We start from the raw sequence: 18,989 nt of genomic DNA, 5'->3' as shown, positions 1-18,989 counted from the left end.
GCTGTTGATCTGTTCTAAAGCGGCGCTGGTAGGTGGGTACAGCACTGGGGGGAAACAGGCCAGGTGTGATATTGAAGAAACACCAAATTGGTTGAGTCCTTATTTTGAATAGCTGGGTTGGACACTCTCTCACTAGAGGGTTCCCACGTGGGACCTCACTCCGAGCCCCTAGCCCACCCCGCCGCTTTCTTCTTTGACTTGCCTTCGCCCCTCCACTCTGGCCTCAGCAAATCCCTCTGTTATCAGAGACCCTGCTCGACTCATGCCTTCCGCTGACGACCATTCTCAGTGGAATTCACCTCGCCGCCCCTCCTCTGGGCTTCTGTGCCAGTCCTTGTCTCTGTGCTCTGCTTAGCAGTCACCATGCCCTGTCTGTGGCTTATCTTTTACTATCTTTGTGTGATTTCACTTTTCACATCTTTATCTTGTCTCCCTGAAAGGAGACGGCAGTGCTGTTCATTTCTGCATCCACAGATGTATGGGATTTAGTGTAGCGTGACCCAGGTAGTGCGCTTTCAGCACTGGTTTGTTGTGGTGATACCCGGGTGCCCAAATGCCACTGTAGGTCATACCGTATCCTCAGAGAGGAGATTATCATAAATTGAAAATCCAATTCCTAATTTATTTTGTGAACTTGAGCAGGTGGCGTCTTTAAGTTTTCCTTTATAGCATAGGCCAAATTCCATTAAAAAACTGTGACAAATAGTTTTTAAGTTCCAGCTGACTCAGCGGACCCTCTGAATTTGGGGTAGTGTTTGCCTGACCAGCCGTGTCAGCTCAGTGCAGGGCTGCCCTGGCTCGTGGGGCTTAGTGGAAGAGGATTTCACCTGGGTCCTAATGCCAGTATGTGAATTCTTTGAGAAGAAAGAACGGGCACAAAGCCACATGGACCTAACGTGAGGCCACAAGTCTCAGAAATTTACAGAATGAGCAGTCCTAGCCCGTCTTTGATAGCCTGTCCACATATAAAGCATGGGTCTAAAGGATTCTTTCCCCTCCGTATTTTCATTCAGTTATCAGAAGACCACCTTTTGATAGCCTTCCCTTATATTTTGTGACAGTTACTTTATCAGCTATTAAATCCTAAAAATTGGGTCTTTTGTAAGATTTTTATTGTGTTACAGATTTCACTTTCTTGTTTTTATACCAAAATTATGTTTCCTAAATTGTTTTATGATATGTTCTAATAGATAGTAGAATTCATCTTTTTCAGTTCTACTTCCCACCCCTCAATGGTTTTCTTGACCAGAATATTCTGTAGCCTCACAATGTTTACTTTTTACCATCCTCAAAGAATAATTAAGGACCTGTTACGTGCCAGTTCCTTCAGGCACTGGAGATGGAGAGAGGCACAGGACACTCAGCTTGCCCCGGAAGGGCTCCCCGGCCAGAAGACCAAGTCAGGGAAGGGAGTCGTTGGTTGCAAACCTGCCCTTCCCTCTTCCTCCAGCCGGCGTGCCCAGCTTCATTTCCCTGGGGGCCCTGGGCAGCCCTCCAACCTGCCCCGGTGTGATGTTTTCTTTTGGATCTTTTAAAATAGTTTTACTATTTTGTTTCTTTTTTTGCAAAATATCTGTGCAATTTTTGGAATTATTTCATTTGATGCATTTTAACCATTCTATTGGGATTTTTATTTGGTGTATGTTTAAAATGAAGTTGACCATCTTTGTAATGTATGGTTTTGCAATCCAAGATCGCGGTATCTCTCTACCTTTTTTTCCCTCGTTTTTCTCACATTTAATCAGTGCAGTTGTGTGTTTGTGCTTTTCTAGGGTGAGTGGGGTTGGGGAGTGCAATAAAGATGTTTGGCAGTCTATAAATATTTCTGGCCCTGTCGAGCACGAGGCGCTTGCAGTGCTGAGGAGATCCTGAGGGAGCCTGAGGCCAGGTCCCGCTGGAGAGACGGCTGCACAGAAGAGAAAATTGCTAGTTAGTAGTTCGCGGTAGTGAGTTTGCCTGGGGTCCACGAGGCCGAGGTGTTAGGTGGACGTCAGAGGAGGAGGACATCCCGTGAGCTGGCTCGGTAAAGACCTAGAGTGGGGGGTTGGCCTGAAAATAAGTTGGATTCTGTAACAGAGGATGGGGAAGAGTCTTCTCGGCAGGGACCGTGGGCCGAACGAGTGAGGTGGGGAGGTGAGAGGTGCTGTTGGCCACAGAGCTGTGTTGTCCCAGCGTCCTTTGACTGTCAGGCTCCAGCACTGGGGCCTGGCTAGGGCTTCTCAGGCTCCAAACCGCCGCTCTTGGATCCCTAGGTTGTAAGGAAGTGCTTCTGCTGAGGGAGAGGGAAGGAGGCCACCAGGACTGTGGGTCCCTCACCCTTAAGGGTCAGTTTAATATTTCATTTGGAAAAAGGCTTTTGTCACCCCGAAGAAAGCTCGTCAGCATTGCTGTCGTCACTGGGAAGGTGGGGTTTGAAGGTTTCGTCCGAGAGAGTTGCTGAGCTGTTCAGCGTGGAGCGCTCGGAGCCCTGTCCCTCGGTGCCTCCCCGCGGCGGTCAACCGAGTCCGCAGCCTGCTCTGAGCACCGCTGGCTCTCGAGCTGCCCCTGCGTGAAGTCTCCTCTTCCCGGTTTCTGGTGAGAGCCTCTTGGTGATTGGTCTTTCTGCTTGTGGTCTCACGTCCATTGAGTCCCTTTTCCGCACTGCCGCCAGTATCTTTCTAGAATAGATGAGATCACGTCACTTGCCCTGTTTAAAACCCTTCAGTGGCTCTCCGTCGCCACCGGGTAAATTTCAGTGCTGTTGCCGGGAGGACCCTGCCCTGCCCATCGTCTGGCCTCACTTCTGGCCCTTTCCTTCATCCAAGATGATCACCTGCAGCCGCACACATGAGAACGACAGAGAGTGCTTAAGCTTTCGTGATAGTTCTGACCACAGCATTTTTGCTTGCGGTTCCATTTCACGGGTTCCCTCCTGGAGTCCTCCTCTGACCGACCCTGAGCCAGGGCCCCCACCCTGTGCTCGGTGGCGCTCTGTGCAGTCTTCAGTGAACACTGACACTGGACTCCGATTATCTTCCTTCCTCAATGGGCCCTAAGTTGCTTGAGGGAAGGGACTGGGTCTTCCTCATTGTGTCCTCCAAACCAGGGACACAGGGCTCCTCTAACTGATTGTGAATGGCCGAATGGTGTAGACACATTCAGAAGACCTCTTCCCTCAAAAGTTCCATTCAGCGGGAATGTGGACTTGTGCACCGAGAAGAGGAGACGTAAAGAGATGCACGCGATAGTAAGGGCTTGAGCAAGGCTGTAGCCTTAGCGGGAACAAATTTCCCTGTGTTCTTGCTGCACGGGGTGGAGGGCGTGTCGCTACCGGTCCAGGGGATGTGTGTGAAACTTTTGAGCTGAGACGTTTAAATAGACGGGCTTGGAAGGAAAGGAGCTGCGAGTCAGCGGAGCAGAGGAACAGGAAGCGACAGGCTGCTGGGACCGAGGGGGCTGTCCTGAGGGGGCTGGCTGTGGAGATCCAAACGCATCCTTCCCCAGTTTGGGGGAAGTGTCTGTAGAGCACTTTAGAATTTAGGGTTCCAAATAGTATGGAGAGGCGGCATTGTTCACAGTAGGCAAAAAGTCGTGAGAACCCAAATGCCCAGCTGAGATAAGCGTAATGCGGCCCAGCCATACAATGGAATACTATTCAACCACAAAAAGTAACGAAGTACCGATACGCGCTACACGTGGATAGATCTCGAAAACAGTGAGCCGAGTGAAAGAAGCCAGTCACGAAAGACCACGTCTTGTAGGATTCCGTGTATATGAGATGTCCAGAATAACCAAATATGTACAGACAGAAAGTAGATTAGTGGTTGCCAGGAGCTTTAGGGAGGGAGGCATTCAGAGTGGCTGCTCAGGGGCTCGGAGTTTCTTTTTGGGTTGATGAAAATGTTCTAAAATTGATCGTGGTGATGGTTACACAACTCTGTAGATTTACTAAGAAAAACCACTGAAATGTGTGCTCGCAGTGGGCGAGCTGTATGTGAATTATATGTTAATGAAGCTGTCGTGAAAGAGCAGTCAGAGCAGTAAGTGGTGGATGGACGGGCAGATGTTTACTCCGGGTCTGGTACTTCGGAGTTTCCAGGGTCCACAGCAGCCTGTGTTAATTCCGAGTGGAGCCTTAGGAGCCCTGCTCTCACCAGGGTTCCTCACTGCCTGCTGATTCCTCTCGTCTCCCTCACGCCCCCTGGGACTGCTAGCAGGGGCTGGGCAGAGATGGTGTCAGAGCCGCAGGCACTCACAAAAGTGAACATTGGCATCCGGGCCGGTCTGAGCAGCCGTCGGCAGGGCAGACTGTTAGAGGACACTCTCTTCTCAGCGTCGAGGGTTTGAAGACCGAGAGCTTGACCGTCCCGTCCTAAATGACCGCGGAGTGAATGGTCTGTGGGTGTCCTTGGCCTCAGAGGAGCGGCCGGTTTCCTCTGCTAGCCCCCCTGGAGGGGAGCTCCACACACCAGTGTTAGAGCTCTCTGCTCCAGGGGCTCCTGGGCGGGAGTCAGCCTCTGAGTTCTCTCCGTCTCTGTTTTTCTGTCTGTCTGCTCCATTTTCAGGAATCCTTCCTTGAATATCCCCCTCCCGCCTGCCCACGGCAAGGTCTGGGTTCGCTGCTGGAAGAACCAGTAGGCTCTCGATCGATCGCGGGTGCGCAGCCCTGGGGGAGTGCCATCTCTCTGCGCTGTCTCTGCCACTGTGCTTATTTCCTGCCGCTCTGTGACACTGTAAGGGACTCGAGGGCAGGGACCATCACCTGGAACAGCAGCTGACGCATAATAGGCACTCAGGCATTTATGGGCGGAACGAGTGAGTGGTTCTACCTCCGTACTTTAGATTAGGGTGGGTAAGAAAATAACATCCCTAGAGGCAGAGGAATTCTGAAGGGTGGTCACTCAGATCTCTTGCTGGCGGGAGTCTGTCTCCACTTTGGCCTTTCTGTTTCCTTTCCCGGGCTCAGACTGCTTCCATCAGCGGCGTGTAGCATACAAGTCAGCTTTACCTTTGAAGGCTGCAGGTGCCGCTGCCACAAGGGCCGTCTGTGGAGCTGGCTTAAATATTTGTTGTGTGAGGGACCTAGTGCAGTCAGAGCAGGTAACTTGGGGGAAAGCAGATTCTCAGACCCCTAGAATCCATGACTTGAAGCATTGTGCAAAAGGGGTGCTTTTTACTTAGAGGTACTTAACCCAGGGTGTGTGGTAGGCCTTTGGAGGTCTGTGAAGGCCTAAAAATCAGCGCAGAGATTGTGTGCGCCGTGGGTGGAGCAGAGCCTGCAGCCCCTGTTAGGCTGTCAGGGTGAGAGGGCCGCCTGCTCCCGAAGGTTGGAGAGCAGAGCAGCGCAGCCCCCACATGCCATGACCCCGCCCTCCAGGGGCTCATGGCCCAGGAGAGGGCAGAGGTTTGGCCCTCAGGCACTTGAAGCTTGCGAAAGAGATCCTTGAGGGCAGGGAGGTGGGGTTGTTGGGACTTCGAGGATGAGGAGGGCTGACATGATTGAGTCTGGATCAAAGAGTCCTGTCCTCACAGCTCCCCAGGCAGGAGCCCTTCTGACTCCCACAGACGCCGTGGCCCTGCAGCCGACAGTGCTCACCGTCCATGCCGGCCCCACGGTGTGCCCCACGCCGCCCCTCGGCTCCTCTCCAGAGTGGAGAGTCACTCGTCACCTGCACTCAGGACACACGGCAGTAACAGCAATAGTAAAGCCGTTTGAATGTGGCAATGTTAGCTCCTGGCTTTCTTCCACTATCTCATCTCCACAGTAGAGATTGAAAATACACAGCCGTCTGGGGTGCCCCGAGTCCAGTGACTCTCGCTTTGTCCTCCCCACAGAGAGACGTGTTTTCACAGTGATCACAGGAAGCAGACGCCCGGCGTCAGGGAGCGCTTGGACGGGTGGTACGCGGTTCTTCAGCAGGCACCAGCCCCGTGCTTCCTGGAACTGCCCTCCCCAACCCCGCCACACTGTAAATGGAGATGGCTGCTGAGGGTTTGGAAGAAGTCACATGCCTAGATTTCAGCCTCACAGCTAACTGAGAGCGAATTAGAACGTTGCCCTGCTGGGAGACAGCGGGACAAAAGGCCAAGCTATTACTTGAGCTGATTTCCTACAGCTGGTGGTGAACTCCCAGATTGCGTAATCGACTGGGAAGCGCTCTTTATTTAGCCCTAGCATGCGGCACAGAGCCGTCCAGGGTGCCCGAGCGGCGGCTGAGCAGTGTGGCAGGTGTGACCCTGAGCAAGTTCCTCAGCATCTCTGAGTCTCGGTTTCCTTGGCTGTAAAATGAGGATAAAAATAGCTTCCTTGCAGGGTAGTCGTGCGTGTTAAGGGAGAGGATATGCACCAGGTGCCCGTTTGGAGCTCACATTGCCAGGTCCTGTGCTCCGTGTTTCCGTGCGTCTGACTTCGTTCTCATGGCAGTCCTCTGAGGTAGGTGTAACTTCCAGTGTTGCAATGAGGAAAATGAGATCAGAACGATGCAGATCGGAGCTGGGCTTCTAACCCAGAGCCGCTGCCTCCTGGGCCGTGTTGCCTCCCTTCACTGGGGAAATTTGAAGCCCAAAGAGGACAGATCAGGTGGGCCCTGACAACTCCTGGAGCAGGGGACTCGGGCCAGCGCATCCTGGGCTCTGCTTACTACGTGCTGACCCTGCATCAGACCAGCCTTCTTTCTCTCTCATGCCTCACAGCTTCTTTTTTTTTTTTTTCCTTCTGACACTAAATACCTGGGGTCTTCTCCAACACCGCTTCTCCATCTCTCTGACGCCAGCCTGGTGTCCTAGGATTCAGTTCTGACACCAGCTCCTCAGTTGGCATCAGACTCTACAGGTGAGGGAGCTCAGTCCCACACGAGTGCCTTCACTCAGGCACCAGTTCGAAGTATCGGGGCCTTTGCCCACGTTTATGTCTGTATGGCCACAGAGGCAGGGGTTCCCGCACCCTCCCCATAGCTTCAGGAATTTGCTAGAACCACTCACAGAACTCAGGAAAATGCTAGTTACTGTTACTGTTAGAGTTTATTATAAAAGGCACACCTCCAGAACAAAGGACTGCAAGAGACGTGGAGGACGAGGTCTGTGCTAAAGAGCACAGAGCTCCCTGCTGCCCACCCCCACACCCCCGCCCCCTGAGACGCCACCCTCTCGGCACTTCTGCGTGTCTGCCAGCCGGGAGCACTCCTGTCCCTGCGTTCAGGGCTCTAGGGAGCTTCCACTGCGGCGGCAGGATTGATCCAGCTCCGTCTCCAGCCTTCCGCGGGGCAGGGGCTGGAACTACTCACCCTTTCATCGAGGCTGGGTCTTTCTGGTGAGCAGTCCCCGTCCAGAAGCTGTCTGGAGGCTCCCAAGAGCCCCCTCATTATCGGAAACTCAGATATGGTTGGAAGGCGCTTGTTGTGAATAACAAAGGTTGCTTCTATCCCTCAGGAAATTCCAAGGGTTTTAGGAGCTCTGTGCCAGGAACTAGGGACAAAGACCAAATACATATTACCTATTATGCTCCTGCCCTCCCCACAAAGTTCCCAAATTTGAGACCTTGCCAGTGGGCTTCCTCTGCCCCTCTGAGCGCCCCGAGGGCTGAGCAGGCCCTGTGCCCTGGACGGGAAGAGCCGCGCGCTGGGCCAGCCTGCCTGTGGCAGCAGCAGCCCCAGAGAAGCTGGGCTCACGCAGGACATCTGCTTCCCGAGGCTCCTACATGCTGCGTTAGCTCATTTCCCGTGACTTGGAGATGGTCTTAATCTCAAAGTGGCACTGATCTCTCTTTCTAAGAGAGGAAACCGACACCCCTCCTGCCCGTCAGAACGGAAAGGGCCCGCATTCCAGCCCTTTCTTCGGTGCTTCAGGCTGGTGAAACTGTGAGCTTCATCGCGTGAGTGAACGGATTCGGAATTTTACCAAGTTCCTTCTCACTTGAGAAGCAGCTACCATAAAAAGGCTCCGGAGTTCCACCCACATTCATCACCGCCCCCTTCTAGGGCTGTCGTGGAGGAGATTGGCGGGACTGAGCTTTAGATCCAGTCAGCGATTTCCCGCAGTCAGCCTGGACCTCTGTAATTCTGTTTTTCAGAGAAGGCCGCTCGTTTCGGTGTGGGTCCTCCCACCCCTCACGGTAGCTGTCTAATAGGCGCAGTTGCAGCCTGAGTGTACCAGCAGGCTTTACGTGAGTAATTGCCGTATTTCTGCTGCCGTGAGTTGATGGTAAAGTGCTGAGACGGGTGTGCGGTTTCGTAGCCGTGGCGTTGGTGGGTGTTCTCTTACTCAATCTCGCCCTCGCCCTGTAATTCTAGGTTCGTTAGCGAGTCACTTTCCCAGGATCCAAATAGTTTTAAAACAAAGCTTTCTCCACTTTTTTTGACTACCTCCCCTGTGCACGTTTCTCACCACCCTCCCATTTTCTGCTTGCTTGTGAGTTAAACACGAGTCACTTGCATTCCAGAAGCCCCCGAACCACAAAAGCAGCAGCCAGCTCCGCTCTGCCTCTTCCAGATAGGAGGAGTTCGTGTGGCTTGTGGCTCAGCGTTGCTAGCGGATTTCCTCAGGACCCAATGCCCTGATCGCAGAGCAGCATGCCCTGGCAGGCTGCCTGGAGAGCCCAGCAGCCAAAGAGAAGTAGGACTCGTTTCACAGAGTCATGCTGCCCTTCCATCCAAGACACAAATAGTCTGGGTGGAAGCCCACATCCCAGAGACAGCTCCGACAGGCCTGCCGGGCCTGGCTGTTCTGTTGCACTTTCCCTCGGCAGCCGGGGGCCTGGACGGACAGGCTGCCCTGCCCTTAGCAGGCTGAGAGGAGAGGAGACTGTGTCTGCCCCGACAGGCCGGACAGCAGGCGGAGCGGCCCAGGGAACAGCCCCCGCTCTTGGCTGCAGGGCCTCCTCTGGGCCTCGTGGAGCTGGCCTGGTGCTGCCGTCCGCTTGTTACCTGGGGAGCCCCTTTGTCCCTCACTGTCTCTCCCCTTGTGTGTGTGTGTGTGTGTGTGTGTGTTTCTGTCCAGCTTATGGAAAGGGGTGTCACAGCCCTCTTGTAAGAGATCCCAACCAGAGCCACACTGTGGTTCTGCCCTCTAAGAGTGAGCAGCCCAAATCGGGAGAACACACAGAACAGCAGATGAGCGACTCTGGTGAGATCCTGGGCGTCCTGAGTCCTGTGACCTCACTAGAGGGGGAGGAGAGGAGGAGGCCCTCAGCCAGTCCATGGCGGCAGGTGGGGGGTGTGCGCTTGTTTATGAGACACCTGCTGGATGCTGGCCAGCCTGAGGCTTTCTCTTTCCCTCATTACGTGGGCTGGGAAGGCCCGCCGGTGTGCCTTGACGCACCAGGCTGGTGGAAAACAAGCTGCTTGAGTCCACTTCCTCCCTCTCTTTGACTACAGAAGCGCCGCACGTTCATTTTCCAGCATTCATCCCTCCTTCCCTCCTTTCCATGAATGCATACTGAATGCCGTTTCCGGATAGGGTCCAGGTTCACAGAAGGGTAATCAGAAAACCCTGCCTGCTCTCGTGGGCTCCTGGGGGGACCAGCACTCAGCAAATAATCACAAGTGTACGGTGACTTTCAGATTTTGCCCAGTGCTATGGAGGAGAAGTATGGAGGCCGTGGAGTGTGAGGGTTAAACTAAGGAGGCTCCGGGTGCCTGGGTTCGAATCGCAGCCCTGCTGTGGGTTTGCCATGTGGCTCAGTTTCTTCCGTGGTGAAATGGGAATAATAATGGTCGTACCCAACTCATAGACTTGTCATGAGGGGTCGCTGAGATAATGCGTGGAAAATGCTTCTCCTTGTGCCTGGCCCTCAGGATAAGCACTGAGTAAATGTCAGCGATTATTGTTATCATAAAACTTAATTTCGGTCTGGGAGTCCTCTCTGAGGGAGCAGTGGTTAGCCGGCCAAAAATGGAGGCATAAGTAGAAGAATCAACATGTGGAAAGGCCCTGGGGCAGGAAGGGGCCCGTGCTCTGAGGCCCTGGAAGGCCAGCGGGATTGGAGTGAATGGGGTGGGGGGTGGCAGCAGGCCACCTAGTGACGCAGGCCACCCAGGCCACGTGTGGAGAAGTTGGTATTTTATTCTAGACGCAGAATGGAAGGATTGTAGGCCAGTGGGGACCACAGTCAGCTTCTCTGCCAGAGGATTCTGGGCTTCTCACCTGTGGAAAGTGCTCTTCCTTAGTGAAGAAGAGAGACTAGGAGCGGGAGGACACTAGGCTGTGATTGGTGACATCTGTGTTGCTGTCGTGGTTCGTTGGGAATCAGGAACCTGAAGGAAGTCAACCTCTGCCTTCATTATCTCTGGGGAGGAATCTGCCTGTGACCTCAGGGCCTTTTCCCCTGGGGCAGCCGTGCGTGTGAACTGGGCATCGTGCGCGGGGAGCTGCGGTAGTGGGTGACTGTACCTGTGTGTGCTGGCTGGGGCGCTTGCTTTGTTGGGAGCTCTTTGTTTAGCTAGGGAGACCCCTCGCTATGGTGGCAGCAGCTCTCTTCAGAGCCAACCTGCCATCACCCTTGTGCCATGGGGCTTGCGTGGGTGTGCTGGCGAAGTCACACTCGGAGCCCAAAGGACGCGCGTGTTGTTGGCAGGAGGGTCTCCCAGCTGCTCCTCGCTTTGAACACGCACTGCCGCTCTGCAGAGTGCAGTCTGCTCCCCTCGATCAGGGGTCACACTCCTCTGCCCTCCCATCCCGGCTGCCGGTACCGGGCTGCATCAACTCTAGGCTGGCCTGGAGGTCACTTTGCCAGTGTGCTTTCTTAAGCACCTCTATTGGGGTTTGCATTTCCTTGAAAGTCAGGAAAAAACCAGCCCCTTGTTTGGCTCCGAGCAGGGCCCAGAAGCCCTCTTTCACAGTTAATGACAGTAAATACATGGGTAGCTGAGCAAGGATCAGCCAGATGCTGGAGCCATATGATGCCCCAGAGCTGGTGTGATATTTTCCTCTCTTCCCCCCAGATCTCTCCTTTCCCTCCCCCTCAGCCTGGAGATTTATGGCGTGGCTGTGTGTACGGATGGTGATGCTAGAAATTTGTAAAGCCACCACGCCTAGTTGTGGGGCTGGCACTGGTCAAGCAGTCATAATAGAGTGTTAGTGGCACTCTGTCGTGGGGAGAAAGGGCGTCTGGCATTGCCAGAAACAGATCTTGAGTGACGGGGGAATTACCAGGGAAGACAGCTCACAAAGGGGCTCTGGAGGGGCGAGAGCGACACTAGCGTTCAAGTAGCAGAAGAGCCAGAAAACCCTTCCAGCACAGGGAGCCACAGGGATGGGGACTCTGATGTGCTCAGGAGCGGGCCTTCATCGCAGGGGGAGAGCAGGGCACTCCCGTTGGCTGCCTTCTGCCGAGGGGGTTGGGGGGGCTGATGACCCCTCGTCTGCAGCTCTTTTTTTTGAGGAAGATCAGCCCTGAGCTAACATCTGTGTCCATCTTCCCTCTATTTTATACGTGGGACAGCTGCCACGGCATGCCTTTTACCAAGTGGTGCCATGTCTGTACCCGGGATCCGAACCGGGGAACCCCGGGCCGCTGAAGCGGAACGTGCGCACTTAACCGCTGCGCCACTGGCCCGGCCCTCGTCTCCAGCTCTACCCACTCCCTCTCCAGTGGACAGACGAACACTGAGTGGGTGTGAGTGAGGAGATGAGTGCAGATGACTGAACACAGGGCGATCGGAGTCCGTGTAGCCCAGAAGGAATCTGGCGTCTGTAGGATGTGTCTTCCGTAGAACGTTTAAGGGAGAAGGGAACAGGGGTGAACGTCGGACTTAGGAGCATAACATTTAGAAGCACAATCATCTAAGACAGAGACCTGAGTGAGCCCGTTCAGATCCTGTCCCCTTTGTTTACTCAGCTCTGTAGCCTTGGGCAGCTGACTTAGCCTCCCTGAGCCTTCATTTGCTGTCTGTAGAGTGGGAATAAAAATAATATTTACCTCAAGGAATTATTGGGCAGATTCACTGACAATTCTAGTGAAGAGCTTAGAAAAGTGCCTGGTATATAGTAAGTCCTCAGCAAAATTATTATTTTATTGCCTTTATTATTTCAGTGTGCCAGCCATTTGTATTATTTACTTTCATAGAAGTAATCTCAGTATTCACCACGTCTCAACAGCGTCATTAATCAACACCCCCATTTTTGATGAGGGACCCAAGACTCTGGAGTGACTTGTCCTGTCCCCCAGCAGGCTCTAAGACAGAGCCTGTGGTCACTCTAGTGTCAGAGCCCATTCGTGTTTGTAAGTATTTTTCTGCGGACCGGCGTGTTTTGGCTAAGCCCTGAGAAACGGCCCTGCCTAAGGCGGGTGCTGCTGTCGAGGCTTGTTGAGAGGGCAGGGGGGAGGCACAGGAGGCCGGTGCTCTGCTGGGGCTTTGCCTGGGGGCTCCCCATCGTTCCCGCAGCAGCCTAAGAAGGCAGGGCTCGAACCCCGGGCTCCCTGACAGCACAGTTCGGTGCTCCTCCACCCGCCAGCTTGCTTTCCACTGCCCTCGTTAGGGTACCGGCTGCCCCCTTAGCCTGTGCTAAGATCTTAAATGCGCCCCCCGGGGCGGGGCAGGCTTCTCTGTTGTACTGGGAGGACGTGGAGCCCCGGCCCAGCCTTCCAGCCAGCGAGTTGCTCCTGTCTCTCCCCTCGGCGCTCTGCTGCCCCCTAGCCCTTTGGTCTTCCGTCGAGGCGGGTGCTGCCCTGCCATCCCCGAAAGAAGGCCCTGGATGTACCGTTGGCATTGGACCCGCCGGGACAGCTTCCTGCAGTTCCCCAGAGGCCAGCCCTCTTCAAGACAATTTGGATTTCTTGCCTACGCGGGTCTCCTTCTCTCCCTGAGTGCCCGGCATCGCGCTGGCCTGAAACTTAGCCTGCCTGCGACGCAGCTCGGGGACGGATGAACGAGAAGGGGACTGGCCCACTAGATGTATTTGCAGCCTCCAGGAAAGTCGGCAAAAACTGTTCAGTAGCTGAGACCTGTCTGGTGTGAGGATATTTGGAGCACTTGGCAGCACCAATTAAAATTTTTTTAAAGGACTAAAGTGCTGAGTTTTCGTATCTAAATATAGAAAGTAAAAAATAAACAAGTCAGAATTTGTCTTGGAGGAAGTATTGATTTGTTGCTAGAAAGGACACTTAGAAGGAACTGGGTCCTGGTGCGATGAGCTGAGGCGAAGCCTGACCCGGCAGGCTGCGGACAGACGGCCGCCAGGGCCGCTGGCGCTGGGGAGCGGGGCTCGGGATCCAGGAGTGGAAACTTGTGTGGGCGTTTCAGAAGTCAGACACACCACGGCAGGGGGGGATTCTCCCCGTGCTGTCCGGGCTCCCGCGGGGCACCCGTCCATTTTCCTAGTGCCCTCCTGCCAAGTGCCGCAGGCATCTCTCGGGAGTCGGGGCCAGCGGCAGCCGCTCCGACTGGAAGTCGGGGTGAAATATGCCAGTTCTCAGCCATGGGGACCGCCTCGTGGCTGGCACTGTGGGCCATCCAGCCTTCTTATCCCACCAGAATAGTGCTGAGGAAGACGACGCCTGAGAGCTCTGTAAAGGAGCCTGTCTGCCATGAGGGCGCTCAGTACATGTTTACCGAAAGAAAGAGTAAGTCTCTACTTTTCTCTTGACTGTTTCTAATGTTTTTGTGAAAGTCATACATGGCCATGGTCAAAATGTAAATAATGCGGAAGTTCTTGCTTACATAGAAAAAGCAACAATTTTAATACTTTTGGGGAAGGCTTTGTTTAAAGTATCTGCCACCTATTTTTCCTTGTGTATTGCCCCCGATTTTACTGAGTCATAGAATTCAGGAGTCAGAGACACCTCAGGCCTGGGCTGTCTTCTCGAGTGGCAGTTCTCCAAGCATGCTGCCTTGACCAGCAGCATCAGGATCACCCCGGGGCATGTGGGAATGCAGGTTCTTGGGCCCCACCCCAAACCAGCAGCCTCAGACTCAACGGGCAGGGCCCTGGAACCTGTATTCTTTTCTTTTTGTTAAGATTTTATTTTTCCTTGTTCTCCCCAAAGCCCCCTAAATACATAGTTGTACATATATATTTTTAGTTGTGGGTCCTTCTAGTTGTGGCATGTGGGACACCGCCTCAGTGTGGCCTGATGAGTGGTGCCATGTCCGCGCCCAGGATCCAAACCAGCGAAACCCCAGGCCGCCGCAGCAGAGCGCGCGAACTTAACCGCTCGGCCCCGGAGCCAGCCCTGGAACGTGTATTATAACAAGCCCTCCAGGGCATTCTGATGCCTGCCCAATTTTGAGAGCTGGCGATTGAGGACATAGTAGGAAAAATGCAGGTTCTAGAGTCAGGTGAGGTTCAGATGGCAACTCACTAGCTCTCTGACCTTGTTCCTTAACCTCTTAGCCTCTGCGTTGCCGCGTGTAAAATGGGGTTAGTGACAACCTCTCTGAAGGGGCTGTGAGAACTCACGTCAGAATGCTTTGTGAGCGCTTCTCGTGTGCCGCACACACAGTAAGCATACAGTAAAGGGTTTGGTGTTGTTGTTAGCTATCTTCCTGCACCAGGTATTAATCTTGCCAGACAGCTCCCAGAGGGCTCTCAGGGGAGGAGCAAGGTCACCAGCTTTGGCCGTTCTGCCGAATGACGCCGCCGCTCTTCATAGTCATCTTACACATTGAGAGAATGTTGCCCTCCTGAATTCCCATTCTTAGTCGTGCCTCTGTCCTCGAGCTGTTGGAACAAGATTGTCCTCCGTGGCGCTTGACCAGATCTTTGAAGATAGTGACCTTGGCCATTCTGAACTTTCTCTTGTTCCATTCCCAAAGTAACTGAAACAGAGAAGATTTTGAAACCAGCAGGGCTTTTTTAAAAAAAGGAAGAGAAAAGAGCTGTAGCCAGGCCCCTGCTTTGGCGGTGGATCTTGGGAGAGTTCTGATGGCTAGAGAGGCCTCAGAGTTTACGGTCAGAACTTTCTCAGCTGGGCTCGTGGGCGTGGGGTAGAGAGTGTGGTTTGCGGTTACTGTCGGTAAGGACTTGGCTTTCTGTTGGCAGGCGTGAGCCAGGGTCGCCCCCGACTGCTTCTGTGTAGGGCCGTGGGTCTCAGGACGCACACCCCTGAGAGTCCAGCGTCTCTGCCCGGCGGCCTGCTGCAGGCCCCCAGCCCTCCCCCTGCGCTGTGCTCGGCTCCTTGGCAAGCTGCGCGTGTGCCGTCAGGCGGCCTGGTTCTCACCTGCGGTGCTCGCCCTGTTTCACTAGCAGCCGTTGTAGGGTTTGCAGTCTGCTCTAAGGTTTTGTTTTCATTTAATTGATGTCTAATTAGTAGTTGTGAAAAAATTGTGCTGGCCAAGCAAATGACACCTTCCTAAATTATGCTGTGGTGTTGTGCAGGGCAGCGGCAGAATTGCTATTTTGAAGCGGGATTTCGTAAAATAAACATGCATCCAGATTACAGGAAATACTAAGTTGATGATGAATTGGCGCTCTGGAGCTGGCCTTGCGCTTTCACATGCTTGCATTTTTGTGATCGTCATCTGGTGAGGTGTCAGCAGGCCCACACCTCTGATCAGTCCCAGGGAGCTCATCTGCCCTTTGTCTTCCACCCGGGGATGCCGGGGCAGGCGGTCATCAGGAGACAGTGCAGAGGACCCCGCCGTCCACGCCGAGGGTCAGGGTTGCCAGAAGGTGACGGACGGCGTGAGGCTGGGGGACCTGCAGTCAGAGCGCGCCTCCTGCGCCGGCGCTCAGGAACTGGGCCCTGCTGCTTTATCAAGGGCTTTCTAAGCTCCTGCCACTTCACTTGTAGCATTGTTTTCTTTTTGTCTCAGAGAAGGCTGATATCAGGTAAAGGGAAGAGCATACAGGAAATAGTCATTTTTTCAACCTGGGTGAAGGCTCGAGCCTGCTGACACATGCTCAGGGCTTGCCAAATGTGGATGAGTTCATGTGGAAGTGTGCGACATGTGTTACCCGAAATGCGAACTAGATAGAAAATTTAAACATGTCTGAGAACCGTTTAGAAAAGTCACTGAGCAAAGAGACCGTTGTAGAATTACTGAGTAGGGGTGCTGAGCGGGCTCCAGTCCTGACCTCTGACTGTGGGCGTAGGCCACTCTGCCTCTTATCAGCTGTGCAGTTTGGGGCAAGGACTTCACCTCTCTGAACCTTGCTTTTCATCTGTATTCTCTCTCTATCCGGTAGCTCCTGCCATAAGGGGCTGAGGATTCGATGGCATCATCATTCATTTAAAAAATGAGTGAGTGGTGAATGGATGCAAGAAAGCACCTAGCCCAGTGCACAGCATAGTGACCGCTCAGGAAATGGCCACCCCCAAAGGGAGGGCAGCAGGAAGGGCACCGCTGAGCCAGGGTGCACCTGGGGCCCCGGCTTGGGAAGGGTCTACACTTCTTGGGCAGTGCAATGATGGCGGCTCCTCTGTGGCTGGGCATCACACGGTAGGGTGTCCAGGTGATCCGTTAACCCCTTTGCTGTGGGGTGAAAGGCGTGTGCAGTTAATGGTGTTTAAGAGGGAATTGATGATTTGCTGGGATGGTTTTCAAAGTTCACCTGCCACCAATCCGAGGCCCCGGAAACAGGCTGACTGTTCTCATCTCGCCTGATGAGTGCCTCTCCAGAGGCAGCAGTGACAGTGATAACTGGCTTTGAGACGCTTGGCGCTCAGGAGCCTGCTAACGGACGTCAGGGCCTGGTCCTCTCTGCGCTGCCCACACCGCCTTCTGGTGCTCAGTGGTAGCTCCGGGCACCGCCTCAGTGCCCCTTTGGCTAACCCGAGCTGCCCAGAGCCACAGTCTTCAGAAGGGACCCAGCGTTGGTTTGGCCATGAGATCCTGTCTTGTTTTCACGATGACTTCACTGTCCTTTAGACTGTAACCCAGGGGGTGCAACAGTGGGCTTTTCTTCCCCAAGACAAGAGACGGGGTCGGTCAGCAGCGCTTGGAATCCACTCCAGGCTGAACAGCACTCTCTGCCGAGGGCGGGAGTGGAGGGTGCAGGGTGTCAGTCTCTCACTTGATGCTTTATATTCTTATACACATATATATATATATATATATATTTTAGGTCCACCTGCTTTTTCTCCCAAAATCTCCCCAGTACGTAGTTGTATATTCTTTAGTTGTGGGTCCTTCTAGTTGTGCCATATGGGACACCACCTCAGTGTGGCCTGACGAGCGGTGCCATGTCCATGCCCAGGATCCGAACCAGCGAAACCCTGGGCTGCCGAAGCGGAGCTTGTGAACTTAACTACTCAGCCACAGGCCAGCCCTTGTGTATATATATATTTTAAGTATGCTTTTTCGTAAGGAAGATTGGCCCTGGGCTAACATTTGTTGCCAATCTTGCTCCTTTTTTTTTCTTCCGCAAGCCCCAGTACATAGTTTTATATCCTAGTTATAGGTCACTTTAGCTCTTCTGTGTGGGACACTGCCACAGCATGGCTTGGTGAGCGGTGCCATGCCCATGCCCAGGATCTGAACGGGTGAACTTCTGGGCCACTGAAGAGGAGCACGCAAACTTAACCACTCGGCTATGGAGCCAGCCCCATTCTTCTGTATTATTTGATTGAATTTTAGTATTTTTTTCCCTACCTAACACTTGTCCTCCAAGCAAGTTCCAGAAGAATCACGAAGTTAAATCTAAAAAAAAAAAAAAATATTAAAAAATAAGGAAGAAATAGAGGATATCTGATGTAGGAATAGGAAGAGTATAAAATGAGAAAAACCGCTCCTATAGGAACATGAACAAGAGCGTGAATAGAAAATTCACAAAGAAATGCACACTGCCCAAATCTGGTAAACTTACTACAATCCAAAATACATAATATAGGTTATTTCTAACAGTGAAAACTTGGAAAAACCTAAATGATTAACAATGGGACTATTTTTAAAGTTATTATATACTTTGATGTCTTTAAAATCATGTTGTAAAGAATAAGACTATTTAATGATGAAAGTGAATTTACAACGTACTTTGTAAGTAAAAAGAGTGGGTTAAAAGTATTATCTCCATTTTGTTTAAAAAATTAAAATTTAAGAGTATACATCAAAATATAGACAAAAGTTATCTTTGGCTGATGTTCTTCTATATTATTGTAACTTTTACAAAAAAACAAGTATTTTAAAATTTTTAACTGAAGAAGAAAATGGGGGAAAGTGGCTTGAAGCATCGAGGAAAAGCAGGGCGCGCAGCCCCGTCGCACGGTGGGTGCCTCTGGAAGCGGTCACCTTCCTCGGGGCCGGGCCTCCCGCCCTCTGCTCTCCGCTTCCTGCGCCCAAGAGCCTGCTTGTGTCTCCCCAGGACTGAGCACCGAAGGCATCTACCGGGTGAGCGGGAACAAGTCCGAGATGGAGAGTCTGCAGAGGCAGTTCGACCAAGGTAAGGCCACAGCCCTGCCAGCGTCAGAGGCTGGAGCCGGTCAGGGCGGGAGCTGCACTTGCGCTCTGGGGGCCTCGGGGCTGCTCCTGCCCCACGCCCCCCAGGCCAAGAGGTGCTGGCTTGGGGACTGAGGAAGAGCAAGCGTCTGGCCGGGTTAGCCTTGCCTCCATGGTCACACCCCCACAGAGGAGGGGGCGGGCCTGTCAGCACGCGGAGCATCATCCCCGCCAAGCAGCCCACAGCACTGTCCCAGGTCACACTGGCGTGTGCCGCATTCTCCACGCAAGAGCTTTGCTTCCCGGGGCCTGGGCCATGCAGGCATGACTGCAGACGCGTGGTATCAAAGTCAGGTGACAGTTCTCTTTTGCTGGGGCCCCCGGAGTACCCGCAACCATGACTACCTTCCTCACAAAGTCCCTGCACAAGAGAAACACAGCGAGGGGACGTTTGTGATTAGCTGAGCCTTGGGACCCAGACTCCCACAGCTGAGCTCCGGTGAGTTAGCCCAGCTCTCGGCGGGGACTCCCGTCTCCTAGCCAGCTCGGCTTTGAGAGGCCTGGAGTCAGCAGCCGGATCTGCTTCACCCTAACCCAGCGGCCAGGCCCCTGCCTCTTAGAACTGAGCATGGTGTGGAGGAGAAGTCACCCCCGCCCATGCCAGAAGCAGATGACCAAAGCAGTAACAGTTCCCGGATG

At 53.4% G+C, this 18,989-nt stretch overlaps 1 protein-coding gene across 1 annotated transcript in view; it reads left to right on the top strand.

Annotated features, from left to right (window-relative positions):
• ARHGAP35 (Rho GTPase activating protein 35) overlaps nt 1-18,989 on the top strand; it is a 76,681-nt gene that overhangs the window by 44,422 nt on the left and 13,270 nt on the right. Inside the window, exon 4 of the mRNA XM_046682787.1 lies at nt 18,217-18,294. Within this exon, the coding sequence (XP_046538743.1) occupies nt 18,217-18,294 (78 nt within the window). The remainder of the gene's footprint in view (nt 1-18,216; nt 18,295-18,989) is intronic.

The sequence above is a fragment of the Equus quagga genome, chromosome 13, assembly GCF_021613505.1.
Source record: "Equus quagga isolate Etosha38 chromosome 13, UCLA_HA_Equagga_1.0, whole genome shotgun sequence".
NCBI classification, from domain to species: domain Eukaryota; kingdom Metazoa; phylum Chordata; class Mammalia; order Perissodactyla; family Equidae; genus Equus; species Equus quagga.
This window is presented reverse-complemented; position numbering and strand designations above follow the sequence as displayed.